Source organism: Malaya genurostris, chromosome 3, assembly GCF_030247185.1.
Source record: "Malaya genurostris strain Urasoe2022 chromosome 3, Malgen_1.1, whole genome shotgun sequence".
In the NCBI taxonomy this organism is placed as follows: domain Eukaryota; kingdom Metazoa; phylum Arthropoda; class Insecta; order Diptera; family Culicidae; genus Malaya; species Malaya genurostris.
In genome coordinates, this window is record NC_080572.1 from 211,659,916 (window position 1) to 211,683,853 (window position 23,938).

Genomic DNA, 23,938 nt, shown 5'->3' on the forward strand with positions numbered 1-23,938 from the left:
CCTGTCTCCGTTTTCATGACCAACTGGCAATCACCTGAAGATCATAGACGAAGTACTGCCATTGCTGCTCGAAGTCAGGCTTACGGATCCGGATATAATAGTGCGAGTCGCCAGTAAGTATATATGGATTAACTTTCAACTTTCCGTTGAGTAGTAGTTGCAAAGAGTGTCTTCGTGCGGTGATAACGACGATACACAGCGAATAAAGTTCAGTCATATGATTGGGGTTTTGTATAAAATCCCCCTCGGTGTCCTCGCAAATTCTGACTGACTGACTGACTGACTTCTGAAATGATAGATCAAGTTCCGGCGTGGGAGGTAATACGAAGACATCATTAACCATCGAAAATATCGTGCCCGGAGCAACACGTCAAATTGAACGGTGATGCATTCATAAGCGCTTCCTGGAAAAGTGTCACCATTGCGGGGCAAACTGTTCACATTTTGTTGTGAGCATTAAAGTTTTCGCACACATTGAATAGAACCCCGCTGCTGAGTTCCGTTTGAAGTTGGCATCCCGTTTATTTATGATGTTTATAATTTCGAATAAATGATGTTGCGAAATTTCACACCGCTCTGGTTTTAATTAGTTAGATAACAACCGACACCTCATGCCCTAATGAGTTGTACATACAATAATCAGCTCGAAAGTAAATAAGGGTGGGAGGATACAAAAAAAAAGTCAAACAAGAATGTGTGTGAATCGATTATATTTTTAATTGAAAACATGATTATATGCTTTCTTTTCATGTGCAATTAAAGTTTATCCAGCACCGTTTTATTAGTTTTGAGCTATTCATGAAGTTCTGCCTTCGTAGTTCCCCGAAGTTTTTTAATTGGTTCCGGTGAATTCTGTGGTGGCTTATCTTTTGGGCACAAAATGTACGCTGTCGGTTTCGTTTCGAGCGTAGCACATGAACAACAAGAGCGGCTTCTTGATCGTTACCGTTTTTTTTATTGCTCCGAAAGTGATGAAAGATGTGCTAATTTTACCACATCCGCAAATCGTCTGCCAGATATGTTGCTTATTCGTGAAATTACGATTTCTTTTTTCGATCATTCTCCGGACATCTGAGTTAGACTTGGTAACGAAAAATACTTGTCATGGCGTAATTTTCGTAATCCATTACAATAAAACACGATTTGGTGAGCAAGCAATGATTGCTTTTCATTCCGAACGTCAAACCAGAATGTGTGTGAATCGATTATATTTTTAATTGAATACATGATTATATGTTTCTTTTGATTGCACATTTCATTCGATAAAAACATAGAAGAAATATTTCCTCATGAAAATTAAACCAAGTGAAGGAATTTTATTGAAATTTTCAGAGAATGAACAGTTAAAGTTAAAGAGTAAAAATTATGAAGTACAAATTTAGTATTGTTCAATTTCGTCTCATATCTCCAATGACCGCACCTTAATTTTCACTCCACCTATGAAATTTTGTACAACTTATTTTCCCAAATTTTTTCAATTGGTTCCTGTAAACTCTGTGTTGGCCTATTTGGCCACATTCGCAAATCATCTGCTGATATTAACAGTTCGGCTGAAAAGTTCGTATCGTTTAATAGAAACGCACATTTTTTTGCCAAAATTCGTTTTTATTATTCAACATAATTGCCATCAGAGGCGACACAGCGATTATAGCGATCTTCCAACTTTTCGATACCATTTTTGTAGTACGATTTGTCCTTTGCCTCAAAATAGGCCTCAGTTTCAGCGATCATCTCTTTATTGCTTCTAAATTTTTTACCAGCGAGCATTCTCTTGAGGTCTAAGAACAGAAAAAAGTCACTGGGGGCCAAATCTGGAGAATACGGTGGATGAGGGAGCAATTCGAAGCCCAATTCGTTCATTTTCAGCATGGTTTTCATCGACTTGTGACACGGTGCATTGTCTTGATGAAACAAAACTTTTTTCTTCTTCAAATAAGGCCGTTTTTTTTTTGAAATTTCGTCCCTCAAACGCTCTAATAACGCTATGTAATAGTCACTGTTGATGGTTTTTCCCTTTTCCAGGTAGTCGATGAAAATTATACCATGCGAATCCCAAAATACAGACGCCATAACCTTACCGGCCGATTGTTGAGTCTTTCCACGCTTTGGGTTCGGTTCATCGCGTGCAGTCCACTCAGCTGATTGTCGATTGGACTCCGGAGTGAAGTGATGGAGCCATGTTTCGTCCATTGTTATATATCGACGAAAAAATCGGTTTTATTTCGATATAACAGCTCCAAACACTGCTCAGAATCATCAATTCGTTGTTGTTTTTGATCGATTGTGAGCTCACGCGGTTCCCATTTTGCACAAAGCTTTCTCATATCCAAATATTCGTGAATAATATGTCCAACACGTTCCTTTGATATCTTTAGGGTGTCAGCTATCTCGATCAACTTCACTTCACGGTCATTGAAAATCATTTTGTGGATTTTTTTCACGTTTTCATCGGTAACAGTCTCTTTTGGACGTCCACGGCGTTCATCGTCTTCGGTGCTCATATGACCAGTACGAAATTTTGCAAACCACTTACGAATTGTTGCTTCGCCCGGTGCAGAGTCTGGATAACACTCATCAAGCCATTTTTTGGTATCGGCGGCACATTTTTTCATCAAAAAGTAGTGTTTTATCAACACACGAAATTCCTTTTTTTCCATTTTTTCACAATAACAAAAGTAGCTTCACTCACAATGAAATATCTCACAAACTAATAATCAGACAGCTGTCAAATTTTTTCACGTATCTTTTGAAGGTTGGTACTAACTGAAAATGGTATGGATTTAATTCTAGTGGCGCCCTCTAATAGAAACGATACGAACTTTTCAGCCGATCTGTTATTGATCTGATATTTATTTATCTGTAAAATTCCGAAAATTTCTTTTTTCGAACATTCTCCGGCACATCTAACTTAGACTTGGTAACGACATTGCATTGGTGAGCAACATTGTGAAAAAGTTCCTGGGCGGGAGTTTCAGCAGTTATTGCTTTTCATTTGAGTTTAGGGCTTTTTGCTCAGATATTCCCAGGCTGAATAGCCGTTCGAGGTTAGCTACCATTACAGTTACTTTACGCATTAAGCTGCATTTAATTTTTTTTAATGCCTTGCAATTTACTACTTTTGCACTTTGATTTTTATTCATCTATTAATTAACTTATTTACATTTTTCTGATGTTTTGTTTGTTTCGTCTTCAGCTCATCAGTGCATAGCAATTTATGTGAATTTACCACGCCACATAAGAGTTTGTGCTGACAAACGACTAAGCAGACGAAAAGCTATTCCTACTCGAAACACTTTAACTTGTGCAAAGTTCAGTGTCTGTGTCAGTGACTGATCATGTCCCGAATATTTAAAATGAACTGCTATGCATTGATGAGTCGTAAACGAAACATAAAATAACATAAAATGAAAAAATCCGTCATTTGTATGATATGTTATTTTGGAATTAAAAATGCCTTACTCTTCACTATACGAGGCCGGCAGTAAATTGAAAGTTTCAAAAATAGCCGCGTAACCTATTTTCGTCATAATTTTGAACGTTAATAACCCGGTCATTTGTTGATGCATTGATATAATTTAACAACCAATCGATTCGGAAAGTTTTAACTTAAACATGTATGACAACGTCGTTTCAGTATTTCAATTGCATACTATCGAAAAAATGGTTAGAATTGATCTATGTTTTCATCCACCAATCCCAGCTGATCAAATTGACGTCATTTTTTTGTTCGGCATAGGAGGCTTTGCGTCATGCATAAAAATACCGCATCATTCTGAGTAGTTCGAAGAGAAATCTATAAATATATGCTGCAAATCATTTCTTGGTTTCAGTTGATGCTTAACTGTGAATGAAACAAGTAGCTTGTCCAGTGAGGTGATGACTAGATTGTATATGCGTTCGCTCGTTGGATTGTCGCTTTTGCTAACTATTCACTGTACCAGGCTGGGAAATGCAAAATAACCGCGTAACCTTTTACTATCATAATTCTGAACGCTTAGAACTCAGTCATTTGTTGATGAATTTATATAATTTATCTACCAATCGATTCGAAAACATTTTACTTAAACTTATGCGGTAACGTCGTTTAAGTATTTCAATCGCATACCATTGAAAAATTGGTTTGAATTGACCTATGTTTTCACGAGCCAATGACAGTCTCAGTGGATGATGTCAAACTCTCGTCCGATTTGCGCCGTATGAACTATAGCACAAAAGGGAATCTATGAATACATTCCCGAATACATTTCTGCTTTAGTTTACCCATGGCTTATCTTGATTCTCCGGTAACTAGCAGGCCAACTTAGAATTATCGGCGATAGATTTTTCGAACCGAAATTGAAGCGCTTGTATCTCTGTGATTTATTGATTTTCCTCATTTAACTTGGTTCGAAAAAGTTTAAAAATTTGTCAACGGGTAGTTTGCCTACTGAAATTTTCATTTACATACGAACAACACGGTGCGGTGACGCGAAAAATGTAAACACTAAAAGTAGAGCAATTTTGTAATTTGTGACTTTTAGTGCATAATCATCTTTATTTTTGTATTTATTTTGGGTACCTTAGAATTATATCATTTTTAATGTAATCGTGATCAGTCGTGTCTTGCATACAACCCTATAATTATTTTTTATATCATTTATTTGCATACACAGTGCAAACTTTGCGTCTGCTTTGCGGTTTAAATTGAACTGCTAGGCGGAGATGGCAGTTCAATTTGAATTACTTTAAGCTCTATTGTACAGTTATAGGGAGTGATAGATACCACACTGCATATTCAACATATTGATACACTAAATTTTATGAAGCTAACCTACAGTTTCAATATGATCAATTGAATTTAATTTAGACAGTGAAATTTGGAATTTCATTACCAAACAGAAATAAACCTAACAGGAGGACTTTCTATATGAGCCGTGAATATAGAAAAAGAACGGTTTAATCTTGAATATTTTTGATACTTTTTGCTCTCACGTGAAAGCAACACTCCCAAACACTTCAAAAAATTGCTTCTGGGCGTGGCAATTCAAAATTCTTATGACTAGTTGATTTTTTGGGTGATTAAATTAACCTGGAATCATTTGTATAGCAATTCGAATTTACCAACCAGCTATTTCAGTCTAAGTCTTATACAACAACTGATAGAATAGAGCTTATTTATTCAAAAAATATACATTGGTCAGATATACTATATCATGTCTTGCTTCGTTGCTCTACCAAGCGAAAAGACAAACATGAAAAATGACTGATGGAATCAAAATTAAGACGAGTCTTAACTCGCAACTCGCCTCCCACAATCCGTTTTGTCAACTGAAACTAATCTGGATTTGATGAAACACATCTCAAAAGACAATCTGATTGAATAATACTCCGTACATATTCCGGCTTTGCATGGTTAGTGTGCTTTAAATTTTAGTCTCGCTTTTGTGATATGATTTCGGAACCACTGTTTTAGATCATATTAAAACAAAAAAAAAACAAACTGAAGATATGAGCTCTTTATAATGCACTGATGTCGAGATTTGCCATTTAAAAGTAAAAAACCTGTTTTAATCCACCTAGTGGTGTAATGATGCCTTTCTCATGTATACTATTATGGTATTCTATTCAAAAATTTTCTCTTCGATTTTTGAAAGAAACCAAGAGATTGTTTGTGCATTGACTAGTATAACATAAAGAATTAAACACTGCTTTTCTTGTGTAGGTCGTCCTCTACAAGTTTTTATTAAAATTTTGAAGATTTTATACAATTTTGCCATCCCATTCTAAATGACGATTTAAATGTTTGTTGTATCCGAAAATGCAGTAATTTTTGGTAGGACCATAAGATCTTTCATTTAACCCTAAGATTGGGCATAACGGTTTTGAGTTCAGTTTATAACATTTTTATGGTTTTTGTTCCGCCGGCTTAAGGTCTGAGGACAGAGGGTCGCGTGTTGAGTTTTAAATCGACCACGTGGCTCGCTCGATTCCCTTTGCGCATCGAATTTCTCTTGTACTCACTCCTATAAGAGCAAACTGTACCGGGTTGCCAGCATGCATTTTATTATTTTGGTGAGAAGTTTTATCACATTACTCTATCTTATGGTTTCACAGAAAAATACAGGATTCCAATGAACAATGAAAAAATATTCAACTTTTACAAAGATAGTATGTCTGTGTGTTTGGTAGCCTTGTCGAGTCAATTTTATTTCTCTCTAATTTTTCAGAATGCTATCAGAAAACCAAAGCGAAAAAAATGGCGGATGCATTGGAACTGACTTTGTTTCACAGAAAAATACAAGACTTTATTTTTATCGCGATAACATATATGTTTTTTATGTACTAATCGCATCTAAACTAAATTATCTAGACTTTGTCACGGTAGATTTATGATACAAGCCTTCAAAGCCGAGATATTCGATGAACAAGTAGAGGTATGCATTTCCGAGCGTTTCAATTTTCAGCAGTTCTTCAGTCAGAAAACAATACAACACGACCGCTAAACTCAATAAATCATTCTGAAAATTTCACAGAATATTCTTAACTGAATTTCGAAGACATTGTCAGGTGGGTTTTTCTATATTCTGCACCGTTTCCAAGAAAATTTAATTTGAAACGGGAAAATAGCAAAAAGCCTACCACTTTACGGTACTGTCCTCAGCCCTTAAGTGACGGTGTACAATATTGAACACGCTTTACCGTATAATTACGGAACTGTAAGTCGGATCAGGATGAAATTCAGGAATTCCGTATAGGACCGAAAACATTTCATTTGAATCTAAGTTTGTGGAAATCAGTCAATCCATCGCTGAGGAACATACATACATACGTACACTCACACACACACACACACACACACACACACACACACACACACACACACACACACACACACACACACACACACACACACATACACACACTCACCTGGCCCCTAGAGACTATTATCTATTTTCAAACCTGAACAGGTTTGGTCTCCAGGAAAAGAAATTTTCGTCGAATGCTGAGGTCATTGCAGAAACGGAAGCCTGTTTTGACCAATCTTTTTTTTTTCAAAGGGCATTAAATTATTGGAGGACCGATGGGTCAAGTGTATCGCTCTAAATGGAGATTATATTGAAGAATGAAAAAGTTTTCGCGGTAAAAAATCGACTTTATCTTTGTCAGGCCCGGGACTTGCTCATTCCATGTAGCATGCAAAAAAAATTTTTTTAAGTCGCTTCTGAGTGAACTACTGACAACTTTGATTATATCAAAAGAAGCAGACTGGTCCAAGCAAAAAAAAATTTTGAAGACATGGGAGCGGTGCGAATTAGAAAAGCGATCCTTGAATCCGTATTTTAGAGGAAAAAATCATTCTGCACTTGGCAAAAATCGTTTGTAAAATCAATCTTCTAAAATTTTTATTTTCCTGTTTAAATACGTGGACCACAGACCGGGGATAGCTGTTCTAATCTACGATGATGAACATTTATAAACCAGCAGCCTAATTGATACGATGTGCTTTGATTACGATGATATGCTTTTTAAACTTTTCTGTATTCGACGCATAATTAAAATAATTGAAAGCGCAAACAAAAACAAACTCGGCGAACCATTCGGAATAGTTTATTTACATAACAATGTCGAAAGTACATTAACGGAGTGCTTCTACTAGCATTCAATTGGCGATCTTTTTCAAGCACAGATATTCCATTCTGTTTTTCACATTATTATCTCTGTGGATGGTATAGTCCACGTGCCATGCTCGCAGCAAATACCTAATCCCAACTTCGACCGAAGCATTTCGCAGCACTTGCTGCTGCCTGCTGGTGATGCTGGTGTCCCAACGGTGTGACATTCAAGCGCAGAGTGGGTGGATAATAACGATGATAATATGGGAATTGTGCAACTATAAGCCATTTCCTCGCATAAACTCTATTGCCACCGGTGAATGTTGTTACCTGTAATCTGCGTCACTGGGGCATAGCAGCTGAATAGTATTCATCCCCAGTGAGGCACTGAGTGTTGGCACACGGACAAACATTCTGGGTGAGTAGCAGTCATGCTTTCGGAGTCAGATGTTTTGTACGTGTTTATTGTTCCGGATTGCTAAAAACCATGACCATTGAAAGAAAGTTTATCGGTGTAACATCGATTAAAACAAGGGATAGGAATTCTAGTTTTTTAGGAATAATCCTATAGATTCATGCGTATGAACTGTTGAAAAAAAGTAATGTGATTACTGAAAAAGTAATTATCATGAATTGTAATTTCTTAGATCACCTGTCTTGTCCAGGGTTGGCAGTTCAGTCATAGGACGCTGGGCTTAAAAGCCAGTTTGTCGTATGTTCGAGTCCCGACCTGGAAGGGACCTTAGTATGAATGAGTTCGTAGTACTAGCCTTATAATCTATTTTAATGTAAAAGTAGTGAACCTACAACAGCTCTCCACCTCTGTATAGTGTTGAAAGTATATATGCTCGTCATAAAACATTGACCTTCGGTACATGTGCCAAACTTGGTGACGAGTGAGTTATACTAAAACTTACATACACTTATACATACAAAGACCATTCAACCAACTTCCACAAGCTTAGGTTCAAATGAAAGGTCTTATAAACCCATGTCATCCCTCTCGTATCTCATCCGGATACGACTTCCGTTTCCGGAATTACAGGTGAAAGTTTCATTTTCAAGAGCGTGTTTTTACACATGACACGAAACAGTCGTGCAAAATACTTTCAAATAGTCATATGATTCTTCAATGAACACTCCCACAGCCGATTCTTAACATACAGAATCATTGCATGGCTAGTACTATGGATTCTACTAACACCAAGAATCCTTCCAGGTCGGGGCTCGAACATACGACAGCTGGCTTGTAAGACCAGTGTCCTATGCATTGAACCGCCAACCCGGAACGCTCCCACAAACAAAGCCTTAAAAGTTACGCTGAGCACCAAGCCAAAAAAATAAGTTGGAACGGTAACTTTGAGCTGTCATAGCTCAGCTGTTACTTGACTAATTTCGATTAATTCCACACCCTCGAATTTTGTGATGTTTGTAGATTATTTTACGTATATCATTATTGACGATCGTTCAGGCACAATCAATGAATATGTGATTTTTTCCGTTCCAAGTTTTTTTTTCAAGCTCAAAATATGCATTCATGCGGCACCACCATCGCGATTAGAATATTGCGAACTTTCGCTTTACCGAGCCAGAACTTTGTTGTTAGTCAATCGATTTTCGAAATTTGCTGCATTGGGAAGGTACTACTTCCAGAAATGAAATGCACTGAAACAAATGGAAAATTGGGTCATCTACCCAAAGTTATAATGAAAACTGTAGATAGAAAAGGTGAGACTTGCGATGACCTATATATTTTTTACACATAATTCGATTGCTAGTGACACAAGCTACAATTTTTGCTCATCTACTACAAAAATTTTCAGATTAGACTCTCTGTTCGGTAGACTGACTCTGATAGCAATATGAAAATATGAGCATTCGCTTTGCTATGGCAGCAGAATTGCACACTTTTCTGCGATATTGCTTCTTAGAGTCAAAGCAAAGATAATGTATCCGATTTTGCTGATTGTTGATTGAAAGTCGAACAATCGGCAAAATAATCTGAGAATGAGATGATTATTAATACAATAATCCTATAAAAAATTTACAAATTTTCTGAATTACAAACGAATTTCTTGAGATCTCATAGTAATTGAATTTTTTCGCCTTGCTCATATAGAAAGGCTATGCAATCGCTGTGAAAACTTGTGTGACTTTACAACCGAGACTCGGAGGTCCGAGTTTTATATGCCATTCGACTCAGAATGGCGTCGAGATCACAAAATGTCTGTGTATGTATTTATGTGTGTATGTGACAAATAATGTCACTTAATTTTCTCCGAGATGGCTAACCCGATTTACACAAACTCAGGTCTTATAATTCCATAGACTGCTATTAAATTTTATCCCGATCCGATTTCCGGTTCCGGACTAATAGGTTTATATGCACCAATAATAGGAAATAAATAGTCACACACGTTTCTCAGAGATGGCCGAACCGATTTTTACAAACTTAAACTCAAATAAAAGGTCTTATGGCCTTGTATAATTCTGCTGAATTTCGTTACTATTATTATGAAAAATTGCGCACTCAATTTTCTCGGAAATTTCTTAAGATTTTCACAAACTAAGAAGCAAACAAAAGATCTTGAAATTTCTGAAAATGTCTCCGAGAAATTGATCTAGATCCGACTTCCGGCTCCGTTATTACAGTGCAATTAGTCAAAATTTTCGATTTCATAAGTATTTTGTCACAAGCGATGGCGAAACGAAGTGCACATTTTTATAAAACTTCCCGTTAAATTCATCAAGTTAGCAGATCTTGTTAGTTAGTGAATATATGAGACTAATTTGGGACTACTAGTCCTCGGTTTCCGCTTCTGAAAGCACCGATAATAGTGAAAAAAGCTACAAAAACGGAACTCATTTCGATTTGTCAGCAACGGTTAAACCGATTTTCACGAAACATTGTTCAAATTAAAGCTCTCATTGTCTTTAATATACTATATACAATTTCATTTAGATCCGACTTCCGGGTCCGAAATAATAGGACGATGAGTGTCAAAACATGTAAATCGTCATTCGAAATAACGATGCAAAACTGGTACACGTCGATACGTGCGGCTTTGTTTCGTTCGCAGCGTGCTTTGTTCAATTTCGTGTAGCGTGAAGGGTTGCCACATTTAAATTTATATTTTTCAAGTGAAGAATTTGTAAATTTTCTATTCAATTTGTGTCTACTTATTAATGTTATTACAAAATTATGATAACGATGCTTTTCTATACAAGTACACTTATTGCCTTTCTCATATAGAAAGTTGATGCAATCGCTTGAAAAATTGACTAGTGAAAATTGGACCGGAGGGCTAAGTGTTCAATATCAGTCGATACAATTCATAGATCTGAGCAATGTTTGCGTGTGTATGTATGTGTGTAAGTGTGTGACAAATAATGTCACTAATAAAATAAAAAATTGTATGTTTAAAATTGCACACCGTCGTTTGTAGCGACGATGCAAAAAATTGGTAAAACTCTTCTAGATTTGGCTCAAAACTTATTTAATTTGTAGGCTATATTAGTTACTTACTAAATGAACCGACTTCGGCTATACTGGTTTCATGTTGCCGGTTCCAGAAGTACCGGAAATAATGGTCAAAATCTACAAAACGAGACTCACTCAATTTTCTCAGAGATGATTCGATCGACTTTCACAAACAGGCTCAAATAAATATTCCTATAGTCTCACAGGTTGCTGTTTAATGTGTGTTTAATCATTTAGTGCGACGATGAAAAATAAAGAAAAAATCTAATTAATTTGACATAACTGTTTACAAATTGAAAAGGATGTGTTAGGAATGTTTCATATTTTATTCAATATTGAAAAAAATAATCCCAAATCCATTAATCCTTCAACTGCCATATTCATTGCCGTTTCAACCTTCCGAGCGAACGGACGTGCTTTGTGTTTACTGCGAAAAAAACCAGTGCCGTGTGTGATAACGTGACCGGACGATCAAAACTAGATTATATCGCTATTGTGTAATAGACAATAGTGCTTTTTTTTCTGTGAGAGGTTTTTTGTACATTATACACTGAAGCAGTGCATTGTTGTGAGCGGACGATCGAAACAGTACCGTTAGCCGGTGATTGTTTGATCGATCAAGGCCAGATTTCAGTGGCCATTGTGATTATACTGTGCGGATTATAAGTGAGTGTGCTTTTTCCTCTCGGAGGTTTTTTGCACACCCTCGAAGCGGCGATACGCCGATCGACGAGGGCTTGGCCTTGGTGGCCCCCGTTGGATTAAAAGTTAAGTACTATTATTTTGTATATTTTTTTTTCTTCTTCATTCGACCGTTCATTACCCCCCCGAATCATTTATTTCTGCGCGGAGGTAGCTCCGCGACATGTTAAATTTGAATCCCGACCCCTCCGTTATCGATGATCAGATGGAGACTTCTGTTGGCAGCAATAAGTCTCGCATAAAGAGTTATCCCGATGGGCTTGCACTCTCGGCCGGGCCTTACTCGGTTTATTTCCGGACCAAGGCTAAAGAAAAAAAAATGAATGTTTTGAAAATATCGCGGGATCTGTCCTCGCGATACAATACTTTAAAAAGTATTGATAAAATACGCCCAGATAAGCTCAGGGTTCTGCTCACCAGCTCAAAGCAGGCTAATGAGCTCGTTCAAAATGATCATTTTACGCGGGAGTACCGCGTCTACGTGCCAGCTCGCGAAATAGAAATCGACGGTGTGGTCACCGATTCGAGTTTGACTTGCGAGGACGTTCTTAAGTACGGAGAGGGCTGTTTTAAGGACCCCTCACTTAAGAACGTCAAGATACTGGACTGCAAGCGATTGCATTCAGTATCGATCGCCGGGGATGGAACAAAGTCTTATCCCCAATCTGACTCTTATCGTGTGACCTTCGCCGGCTCTGCTTTGCCCAACTACATCCTCTTGGACCGGGTTCGTCTGCCTGTTCGTCTTTTTGTACCTCGAGTAATGAATTGTACCAATTGCAAACAATTGGGGCATACAGCTTCTCATTGCTGCAATAAGCCCCGGTGTGCTAACTGTGGGGAGGCTCATGCGGATGGCTCTTGCGGTAAGGATGCTGAAAAGTGTCTCTACTGCAAGGAGGGTCCGCATGATTTAATGGCATGTCCTGCGTATAAGCTGCGAGGAGATCGGATGAAGCGTTCCCTGAAGGCACACTCCAAGCGTTCCTTTGCCGAGATGCTTAAGAGTGCCACCCCTCCTAAACTGACAACGAATCCATATGCCTGCTTGTCAACTGACGAGAGCGATTCTGACGACCCTTTGGAAGGTCCATCATCGGCGGTCCCTCATAGCTGTAGGAAAAGAATGAATAAATCCTCTCATAAGCTACCTAGTAAGGGTTCGAAGGTGTCTTCTGAAGGGCTTCGAAAAGTTACAGCTAACGGGAATCGGGACAAACCACCGAAGCAAAAGGCTCCTGGTCTCGGAAAACTCAGTTCCGAGATGGAATTCCCACCACTTCCCGGGACAACAAAATCCCCAAACGTCCCTGAAAATCTACCAGAGAAACAACTAGGTGCTGGACTTATCAAGTTCTCTGATGTTGTGGACTGGATTTTTACAACTTTTAATATTTCTGACCCTCTTAAAAGCATTTTAATTGCTTTCATGCCAACAGTAAAAACATATTTAAAGCAGTTGACTGCAAATTGGCCCCTTCTCTCAGCGATTGTATCCTTCGATGGCTAAATCATCCATCGAGGTCACGGATCTAATCACTGTTTTACAGTGGAATTGCAGAAGTATCATTCCAAAAATAGATTCTTTTAAATTTTTAGTAAATAATCTGAAATGTGACGCATTTGCATTGTGCGAAACTTGGCTAACTTCTGAAATATCCTTAAACTTCCACGATTTTAACATTATTCGCCTGGATCGAGATGATCCCTACGGAGGAGTACTTTTGGGGATCAAAAAGTGCTATTCTTTTTATCGAATTAACCTCCCCTCGATATCAGGTATTGAAGTTGTCGCATGTCATGTTACAATCAAAGGCAAGGATCTTTGCATTGCTTCAATCTATATTCCCCCAAGAGCCTCGGTTGGGCATCGGTGGCTCAGTGATATCATTGAGCTCCTTCCCGCACCGACGTTGGTTTTAGGGGACTTTAACTCACACGGTACGGGATGGGGCTGTCTTCACGACGATAACAGATCAGCTATGATCCATGATATCTGCGACAACTTCAATATGACAATCTTGAATACGGGAGAAATGACACGGATTCCTGCACCACCAGCAAGACCAAGTGCGCTGGATTTATCACTTTGCTCGACATCGCTACGGTTGGATTGCACGTGGGAGGTAATTCCTGATCCCCACGGTAGCGATCATCTACCGATCGTAATATCAATCACCAGCGGCTCAAAACCATCGAAGACAATCAATGTTTCGTATGACCTCACACGAAATATTGATTGGAATAGCTATGCGACCGCGATATCTGAGAAACTTGAAAGAACTCAACAACTTCCTCCGGAGGAAGAGTACACGTTTTTGGCTGGCTTGATTCTCGACACCGCGACTCAAGCTCAGACGAAACGTGTACCCGGCGCGAAAACTAACATCCGTCCTCCCAACCCGTGGTGGGACAAAGAGTGCACAAATTTAAACGCGGAGAGAGCCTCCGCGTATAAAATATTCAGAAAAAATGGAACACCTGATAATTACCGGAATTACGCGGCGTTAGACGTTAAAATTAAGAACTTGATTAGAGCTAAGAAACGCGGTTACTGGCGTCGGTTCGTAGACGGCCTAACAAAAGAAACATCTATGAGCACTCTTTGGAACACAGCCCGACGAATGCGCAATCATAACACAACGAATGAAAGCGAGGAATATTCTAACCGCTGGATATTCGATTTCGCTAAAAAAGTATGTCCAGACTCTGTTCCGGAACAGAAGATCACCCGCGCCGCGACACCAAATACAAACGAAACACCGTTTTCGATGGTAGAGCTCTCACTTGCGCTCTTGTCATGTAACAATAAAGCCCCGGGATTAGACAGAATAAAATTCAACTTGTTGAAAAATCTGCCTGACCCCGCCAAAAGGCGCTTGCTGAGTTTATTCAATAAGTTCCTTGAGGACAACATTGTTCCACATGACTGGAGACAAGTGAAAGTGATATCCATTCAAAAACCAGGAAAACCAGCCTCCGATCACAATTCGTATCGGCCGATTGCTATGCTTTCCTGTATCCGGAAATTGTTCGAAAAAATGATTCTGTTTCGTCTAGACAATTGGGTCGAGACTAATGGCTTACTTTCAGATACACAATTTGGTTTCCGCAGGGGCAAAGGAACGAACGATTGTCTTGCGTTGCTCTCAACAGAAATTCAAATGGCATTTGCTCGTAAAGAACAAATGGCGTCAGTTTTCCTAGACATCAAGGGGGCTTTTGACTCAGTTTCTATAAATATCCTATCTGAGAAGCTGCATCAGCATGGTCTTTCGCCAGTTTTGAACAACTTTTTACATAATCTATTGTCTGAGAAACACATGTATTTCGCGCATGGTGATTTGTCGACAATACGATTCAGTTACATGGGTCTTCCTCAGGGCTCATGCTTAAGCCCCCTTTTATACAATTTTTACGTAAGTAATATCGATGAATGTATCAACACATCTTGCACGCTAAGACAACTTGCCGACGACAGCGTTGTGTCTATTATAGGACCCAAAGCTGGCGATCTGCAAGGGCCGTTACAAGATACTTTTGCCAACTTATCCACATGGGCTCTTCAAATGGGTATCGAGTTCTCTACGGAGAAAACTGAGCTGGTTGTATTTTCAAGGAAGCGAGAACCAGCACAACTACAGCTTCAACTAGGGGGTGGAAACATAGCTCAGGTCTTCACATTCAAATATCTCGGGGTCTGGTTCGACTCCAAAGGCACCTGGGGATGTCACATTAGGTATCTGAAACAAAAATGCCAGCAGAGAATCAATTTTCTTCATACAATAACCGGAACTTGGTGGGGTGCCCACCCAGGAGACCTGATCAGGTTGTACCAAACAACGATATTGTCCGTTATGGAATATGGATGCTTCTGCTTCCGATCCGCCGCGAACACCCATTTCATTAAGCTGGAAAGAATTCAGTATCGTTGTTTGCGTATTGCCTTGGGTTGCATGCAATCAACTCATACGATGAGTCTTGAAGTGTTGGCGGGCGTCTTACCGTTGAAAAACCGGTTCTGGGATCTCTCATATCGTTTGCTCATTCGATGCGACATTTTGAATCCTCTGGTGATTGAAAACTTCGAAAGGTTAGTTGAGCTTAATTCTCAAACCCGTTTTATGTCCTTGTATTTTGATTACATGGCTCAGAATATTAATCCTTCTTCGTTTGCTTCCAACCGTGCTCATTTCTTGGATACTTCTGATTCTACTGTGTTTTTCGACACATCCATGAGAGAAGAGATTCGTGGAATTCCGGAACACGTACGCCCTCGAGTGGCCCCTAATATATTTTATAATAAATTTAGAACAGTCAACTGTGAAAAGGTGTTTTACACTGATGGATCAAACATCGACAGGTCCACAGGCTTCGGCATCTTCAATCAAAACATCACCGCTTCTTACAAACTCAGTGATCCGGCTTCAGTTTACGTCGCAGAATTAGCTGCTATTCAGTACACCCTCGAGATCATTGAAACATTGCCCAAAGACCATTACTTCATTGTCACGGACAGTCTAAGCTCAATAGAAGCTCTCCGGGCAATGAAGCCAGGAAAGTATCCCCCATATTTCCTGGGGAAAATACGGGAACACTTGCGAACTTTATCTGAACGGTCTTATTCAATATCGTTAGTCTGGGTCCCTTCGCATTGTTCCATTCCGGGCAATGAAAAGGCAGACTCATTGGCTAAGGTGGGCGCATTACAAGGTGACATTTATGAAAGACCAATCTGCTTCAATGAATTTTTCAGTATTTCTCGTCAGAAAACTCTCGAAAGTTGGCAAACTTCATGGACGAATGACGAACTGGGACGATGGCTACACTCCATTATCCCTAAGGTATCGACGAAACCTTGGTTCAAGGGGATGAACGTGAGTCGTGATTTCATTCGCGTTATGTCACGACTCATGTCAAATCACTATACATTCAACGCACATCTCCGGCGTATCGGGATCGTGGAGAACGGGCTCTGCACCTGTGGCGACGGTTATCAGGACATCGAGCATGTCGTGTGGTCGTGCGTAGAGTATCGCGACGCCAGATCGGAGCTATTGGAATCCCTCAGGGCCCGAGGTAGACCGACTGAGGTTCCGGTTCGGGATGTGTTGGCGAGTCGGGATAGTTCATATATGCTTCTGATATACCAGTTCCTCAAACACATTAATATACAAGTGTAATCTGTTACATCTTGCTTAGAAAGTTCCTCCTATTTATCGACGTTATTTCAACTGTGGCTAAGAATTATTTTCACCTGCAGGTTCGACACTAACTTCCGCCGATTATCCCGATTCCTCATCTGTCCACCATCTTCATCGGAACTAACAAGATCTTCTTGCTGTCACTAACCTTTTCGCTTCCCCCCTCCCCGTCTCTTCTCCATCTCGATGTCAACTAATTAGATCTCTGTCGTTCTTAGTCATTTCGTTCCCATATCCCCATTTTACTTCGTTTTCCGCAATATTTACTTCTCTATATTTTTTCGTTATATTTACATCACCATCATCGCCCACGAAAGGTCGCTCTAGTCATGCGGGCCACCCGCCGGGTATTCGTAGCCTGGGGGTGTTTCCCGCGGACCCACACGGACCGAGGGATGCGGCCAACGTCATCTGGAAGACTCATGACATATTCCATCCACCGGCCGGTGCCGACCGCCAGCTGAAGGTTGGATCAGCCAAAGTCGACCACTGCGACCCCAATACAACATTATCCAATCATACTATCCTAGTTTTAAGTTAGTCGTTAATAAAATTAGAAAAAGTCCTTGGCACCTTAGAGCTAAAGCAGTGTGCCTTAAAAATAATTATATTATTGAATAAAAAAAAAAACTGCCATATTGGTGGAGTTTGGATAGTTCTTCTGATTTTCGTTTTATTTAAATTTTTCAAAATGAAAGAACAGGAATTTTTTTTAGAATTATGGGAAACCATGCGTCCCCATCAAATTGTCATCGTCCGATGGAGACGCATGGTATATAGTTCTAAAAGCATACATCACATGCCCTTAGAACTAAATACCATGCGTTTCCATCTACAACTTGAGCTCAGGGCTTGAGTATTGACGTAATTAATAATGGTAAAAGAATTTTATTCCTTATGTTATTTACCCACGCCCGCACTCCTGGATCGATTTACCAAGCAATGATGTAGGGAATGCATTAGTGAACATGTCTGCCAACGGACGGTTGTAATTCGTTTTTAACTCCAACATCTTGGTCTGGAGGCTTAGAGGTTAGCTATTAGCAGTCCTAAGAAAGACTATAAACCAGATAGAAATCACTTCGAAGCGCCTGTAGCAAGTCGTCGATTTTCTATACAAACAACATGTTCTTTTAAACTTAATATTTTCAGTTTTTTGTTATTTCCGGAAGAGGACCCCTTTATTAAACAGTTTTGAAAAAAGGATTGTTATATTGCTTTAATCGAAATATGTATTAACTAAGAATGAATGAGAAACTAAACTACGTATAAAAATCGAGCTTCATAGGCTTAGGCAAATATAGTTCATCGAATTTACTTGCACTTAGTGGTCTTTTTCTGGTGTTTCGTACAGTACTTTTCTCACATATCAGCACAAGCCCGGTAATTATGTATCTAAAGACTGTCTCAGAATGTATGGACGCACTTTGATTTCGCTGTAAATAATTTTTATAAATACGTTTATTTCTTGAGGCAGTTTACATAAGTTTTTCTTCGCCGTAGCATCACTTTTACATAATATTCTTATCCTAATTTAATTCTAACATAGTCACAACGTTTTGAATTTATTAAAACATATTCTCTTATAGCTTAAATATCATCTTAGGTAACTCGTCATTAATTATGAAATCTACTCGGAAATATTATTTGAACCAAACGATTAACTTCTATAAATTATAAAATAAGCTGTTATTTTCAGACATTTTGTTGATAATTTCATAAACTGTTTCGAGTTTGTTTGTATCATTACATAATTTTTATTCTAATTTAGCTATTGGTTGAACTCATGGACGCAGCTGGGATCAGAACTAAGTCTTAAAAGGGGCCTTTATTAAATTGAAACTCCAATTTTCTTTATGAAATGATAAATAAGTTTCATGTATGAAAGCAATAATGTCTCGAACTGGGATATTGGATAGTCTACCTTGGGTACGCAAAGAATTTATTAGTTGAGATCTGACATCACGATACTCCACGCATGTCCAAACGACATGATCAATATCCCGATAACCTTCTCCGCAAGCACAATGATTAGTCTCGGAGAGCCCAATTCGAAGGAGATGTGCATCTAACGTGTAGTGATTGGACATGAGTCTGGACATCACACGAATGAAATCCCTACTCACATCCAGTCCCCTGAACCATGCCTTTGTCGATATTTTCGGAATAATTGAGTGCATCCACCGACCCAGATCATCTCTATCCCAAGATGCTTGCCAGCTGGCAAGCGTTCTTTGGCGAGACGAGCTATAGAATTCGTTGAAAGCAATCGGTCGCTCATAAATTTCACCCTCAATAGCACCACGTTTGGCTAAAATATCGGCTCTTTCATTGCCAGGAATGGAGCAATGAGCCGGGAGCCAGACTATAGTGATTAGATAATTATTGTTCAATATGTCGTTCAGGCACTGTTTTATTTTGCCCAGGAAAAACGGTTCATTTTTGCCAGCAGCGTTTGAGCGAATGGCTTCAATTGCACTCAGACTATCTGTGAAGAGGAAATAATGGTTTGGAGATAATGTGACGATTACACTCAAACTATAATGAACTGCTGCTAGCTCTGCTATATAAACAGATGCAGGTTCTTGAAGCCTAAATGAGGCCGAAACATTATTGTTGAACATACCAAACCCTGTCGCTTCTTCAATTCGCGATCCGTCCGTGTAAAACATTTTCTCAGAGTCAATATGCCTGAACTTACTTGAAAATATTTTTGGGATTTCCGTCGAGCGTAGATGATCCGGGATTCCACGCACTTCACGCTGCATGGATGTATCAAAAAATAAAGTTGAGTCAGGGGCACTTAGGATGCTGACACGGATAGGAATATATCTTGAAGGGTTGATTTCCTGTGACATATGGTTAAAATATACTGTCATAAATTTTGTTTGAGAACGAAGCTCGACTAGTCGTTCGAAATTATTAATTACCATGGGATTCAGCACCTCACATCTTATTAGCAGGCGTGATGAAAGCTCCCAAAATCGATCTTTTAATGGAAGAACTCCCGCCAGAACTTCAAGACTCATTGTATGTGTCGAGTGCATGCAGCCTAAGGCAATTCGCAAACAACGGTACTGAATTCGCTCAAGTTTGATAAAATGAGAGTTTGCAGCGGAACGAAAACAAACGCATCCATATTCTATCACTGAAAGTATCGTTGTTTGATACAATTTTATTAGATCTTGCGGATGAGAACCCCACCAAGATTCTGTTATTGTTCGAAGAAAATTTACTCTTTGTTGGCATTTCGTTATCAGATACCTAATGTGTCCTCCCCACGTGCATTTGGAATCGAACCACACCCCGAGGTATTTAAAAGTTAAAACCTGTTGGATCATTCTTCCCATCATATGGAGCTGAAGCTGCGCGGGGTCATGCTTTCTTGAAAAGACGACTAACTCTGTTTTCTCCGCAGAGAATTCGATACCAAGATGAACAGCCCAAACGGACAAGTTATCTAAGGTATCTTGCAATGGTTTATGCAGATCAATAGCTTTGGGCCCAGTAACTGAAACCACGCCATCATCTGCCAATTGTCTTAGTGTACATGGGGTTACTAGACAGCTGTCAATGTCATTCACGTAAAAATTATAGAGGAGCGGACTGAGGCATGAGCCTTGCGGGAGACCCATGTAGCTAATTCTGAATGTTGCCAAATCGCCATGTGAAAAATACATGCACTTCTCTGACAAAAGGTTGTGCAAATAATTATTTATAACCGCTGGAAGTCCATGTTGGTGGAGCTTGCCTGAAAGAACATCAATGGAAACTGAATCAAATGCTCCTTTAATGTCTAAAAATACAGATGCCATTTGTTGCTTTTGAGCGAAGGCAATTTGGATGTCAGACGAAAGTAATGCAAGGCAATCATTCGTCCCTTTATTTCTACGGAAGCCAAACTGAGTATCTGACAACAAACCGTTCGTCTCGACCCAAGTGTCGAGACGTCGCAGAATAATTTTTTCGAACAATTTTCTGATGCAGGACAACATCGCAATGGGTCTATATGAGTTGTGATTGGAAGCTGGTTTCCCCGGCTTTTGAATGGCGATAACTTTCACTTGTCTCCAGTCAGGTGGAACAATATTTTGCTCAAGAAACTTGTTGAACAATTCCAACAAACGTCTTTTTGCGAGGTCGGGCAGATTCTTCACCAAGTTGAATTTAATTCTGTCCAACCCAGGGGCGTTATTGTTACAAGACAAGAGTGCTATAGAAAATTCCATCATTGAAAATGGGTTATTAATAAAACCATTATTTGTTGGAGATTCCCGTATAATGCTCTGCGTAGGAACAGAATCTGGGCAAACTTTCCTAGCAAAGTCAAATATCCATCGGTTCGAGTATTCATTACTCTCATTGCCCACGTTACGATTCCTCATTCGTCTGGCCGTATTCCAAAGAGTGCTCATTGAGGTTTCTCTTGACAAACCTTCGACAAAATGTCTCCAATAGCTACATTTTTTGGCTCGAAGTATGCTCTTGTACTTGGTTTCTAAAACCATAAGTTTTTCAAAATTCTGAGGAGTTCCTCCTCCCCGTTTTAGAAACGTCTTGCAAGCATTTTGTTTTGCGAGTTTAGCCTCTGAGCACTCTTTGTTCCACCAGGGGTTGGGAGGCCTTCTGTTAGTCGTTGGCCCAGGAAAGCGTTTAGTTTGGGATTGTTCTGCGGCCTCCAGAATCGAACAAACGAGGAAGTCATATTCTTCAAGTGGAGGGAGCTCTTCCATTGAATTCAAAATACTAGAGATTCTACTTTGGTATTTAATCCAGTCGATATTTTTTGTCAAATCATATGGAATACTAGCTGAATTAGCAATACATTTGTTACAGCTAATTGAGATGATGATTGGTAAATGATCGCTACCGTGTAAATCAGGCAATATTTTCCAGGTGCAATCTAGTCGAATTGATGTTGAGCAAAGAGATAGATCTAATGCACTTGGGCGTGCAGGAGGTCTTGGGATCCGTGTCATGCTACCCATATTTAATACCGTCATGCTAAAATTGTCACAAATGTTTTGTATTAAAGATGATCTGCTATCATTGTAAACGGAACCCCACATCATTCCGTGCGAATTTAAATCCCCCAGAATCAATCGTGGAGCAGGAAGGGCTTCAACCATTTCATTAAGCTGTCGCTGTCCAACTTGTGCTTTTGGAGGAATATAAACCGAAGCTATGCAAATATCTTTGCCTTTAATGTTTATTTGGCAAGCAACAACTTCTATACTAGAAGTTGAAGGGATGTTTAATCTATAAAAGGAACAGCATTTCTTAATTCCCAAAAGCACTCCACCATACGGAGAATCTCTATCGAGACGTATAATGTTAAAATCATTAAAATTTAAGGCTATGTTTGAAGTAAGCCATGTTTCGCATAAAGCAAATACATCACATTTTTGACTATGCAATAAAATTTTAAATGAATCAAGTTTTGGCATGATGCTTCGACAATTCCACTGCAGGACAGTGATTGTATCATTTGCGGCGGGTGATAAATTATCCATCAAAAGATACAAAACCTGAGACAATTGGCCATTGAGCTGATAACTGCTTCAAAAAATTTCTAGCTATTGGAAGGAATGCCATTATGAGGGTCTTTAAGGGTTCAGATATATTGAATGCTGAGAAAATCCATTCAACAATTTCCGAAAACTTCAGTAATCCTGTTGGTGGCTGTGAAATGGAGCCCACAGGATTATTACCTTTTTCTGTGCTAGATCCTGGATTGGTTTGTGAATTTGACAAACCAGGAGGCACAGTCTTTGGTTTTGACTTTTTTTGTTTAACACGGGGATCTTTTTTTGAAGATGAAACTTTAGGTGTCTTTTTTGGTAATTTGGAAGAAGACTTCTTTCTCTTAACTGACCCTTGGGTAGTGATAAACGAATTATCTTCACTATTTTCGTCAGAGTCAGAGTCCTCTGGTTCCTCTAGATTTGAAAACCCGTTTTCGGTTTCCAAAGGGGGGACATCAATGACCGTTTTAAGCATTTCTGCATATGTGCGCTTAGACCGTGCTTTTAAAGAAAGCTTAATTTTGTCTTTGTGCACTTTAAATGCAGTGCATACTGAAATATCATCATGAGGACTATTCCCACAATAAATACATTTTTCAATTTCCTTGTTGCAATCATTATCTTTATGAGGTCCTTCACACTTAATACATTTTGGTTTATTACTACAGTAAGTAGCTGTGTGTCCGAATTTTTTGCAGTTCGTACAATTCATTACATTTGGAACAAAAAGCCGAACAGGGAGGCGAATTTTATCGACATAGACATAGGACGGCAACGCAGATCCGGCAAATGTCACTCGAAACGAGTCGATGGGCGATAAACTTTTTTTCCCTCTTCATAAACTACTGAGTACAGTTGTTTGCACTCCAGTATTTTCACACCCTCAAGCATAGAGTTCTTGAAACGACCAACACCATGCTTGAGTAAATCATCTACCGAAAGACTCGCTTCGGTAACAACACCGTCAATTTCGACATCTTTGGAGGGTATGTAAACTTTATACTCTTTATTGAAATGTTCCGAAGAGACAATATCATTCGCGTGTTTCAAATTATTTACCACAACACGAATTTTATCGTTATTTACTTTTATGATCTCTTTGATTGAAGAGAATCGTGATGTCAAACCTTTAGAAATTTGGTAAATGTTTAATGGCTTTGATATACGTCTAAAAAAGACTATCCAAGGCCCAGAAGAGCTCTCCTGATATTTTTTCCTTCGTGGGGGTATCGGATTCATGCTAGGATTTACGTCCATGGATTCATCCATCACATTAAAATTTTTAATCAAACTTTAAAATAAAAAATGAAACCAACACTATACAGTACTCAATCAAAAGGAAAAAAAAAAAACTTCTACCTTGAAATTGTTGTCTATCTCCGTTGCACTGCCGTGTAGATCCTCGTTGCTCTAGATGTTCTTGTTGGATGCTGA

General features: G+C 39.1%; 1 protein-coding gene across 4 annotated transcripts in view; it reads left to right on the forward strand.

The window, feature by feature from the left end:
- Positions 1-23,938, forward strand: part of LOC131438110 (SCY1-like protein 2) — a 360,702-nt gene that overhangs the window by 266,695 nt on the left and 70,069 nt on the right. For all 4 annotated transcript variants that reach the window (XM_058607920.1, XM_058607921.1, XM_058607922.1 and 1 more), the window contains exon 13: positions 41-113. In XM_058607920.1, the coding sequence (XP_058463903.1) occupies positions 41-113 (73 nt within the window). The remainder of the gene's footprint in view (positions 1-40; positions 114-23,938) is intronic.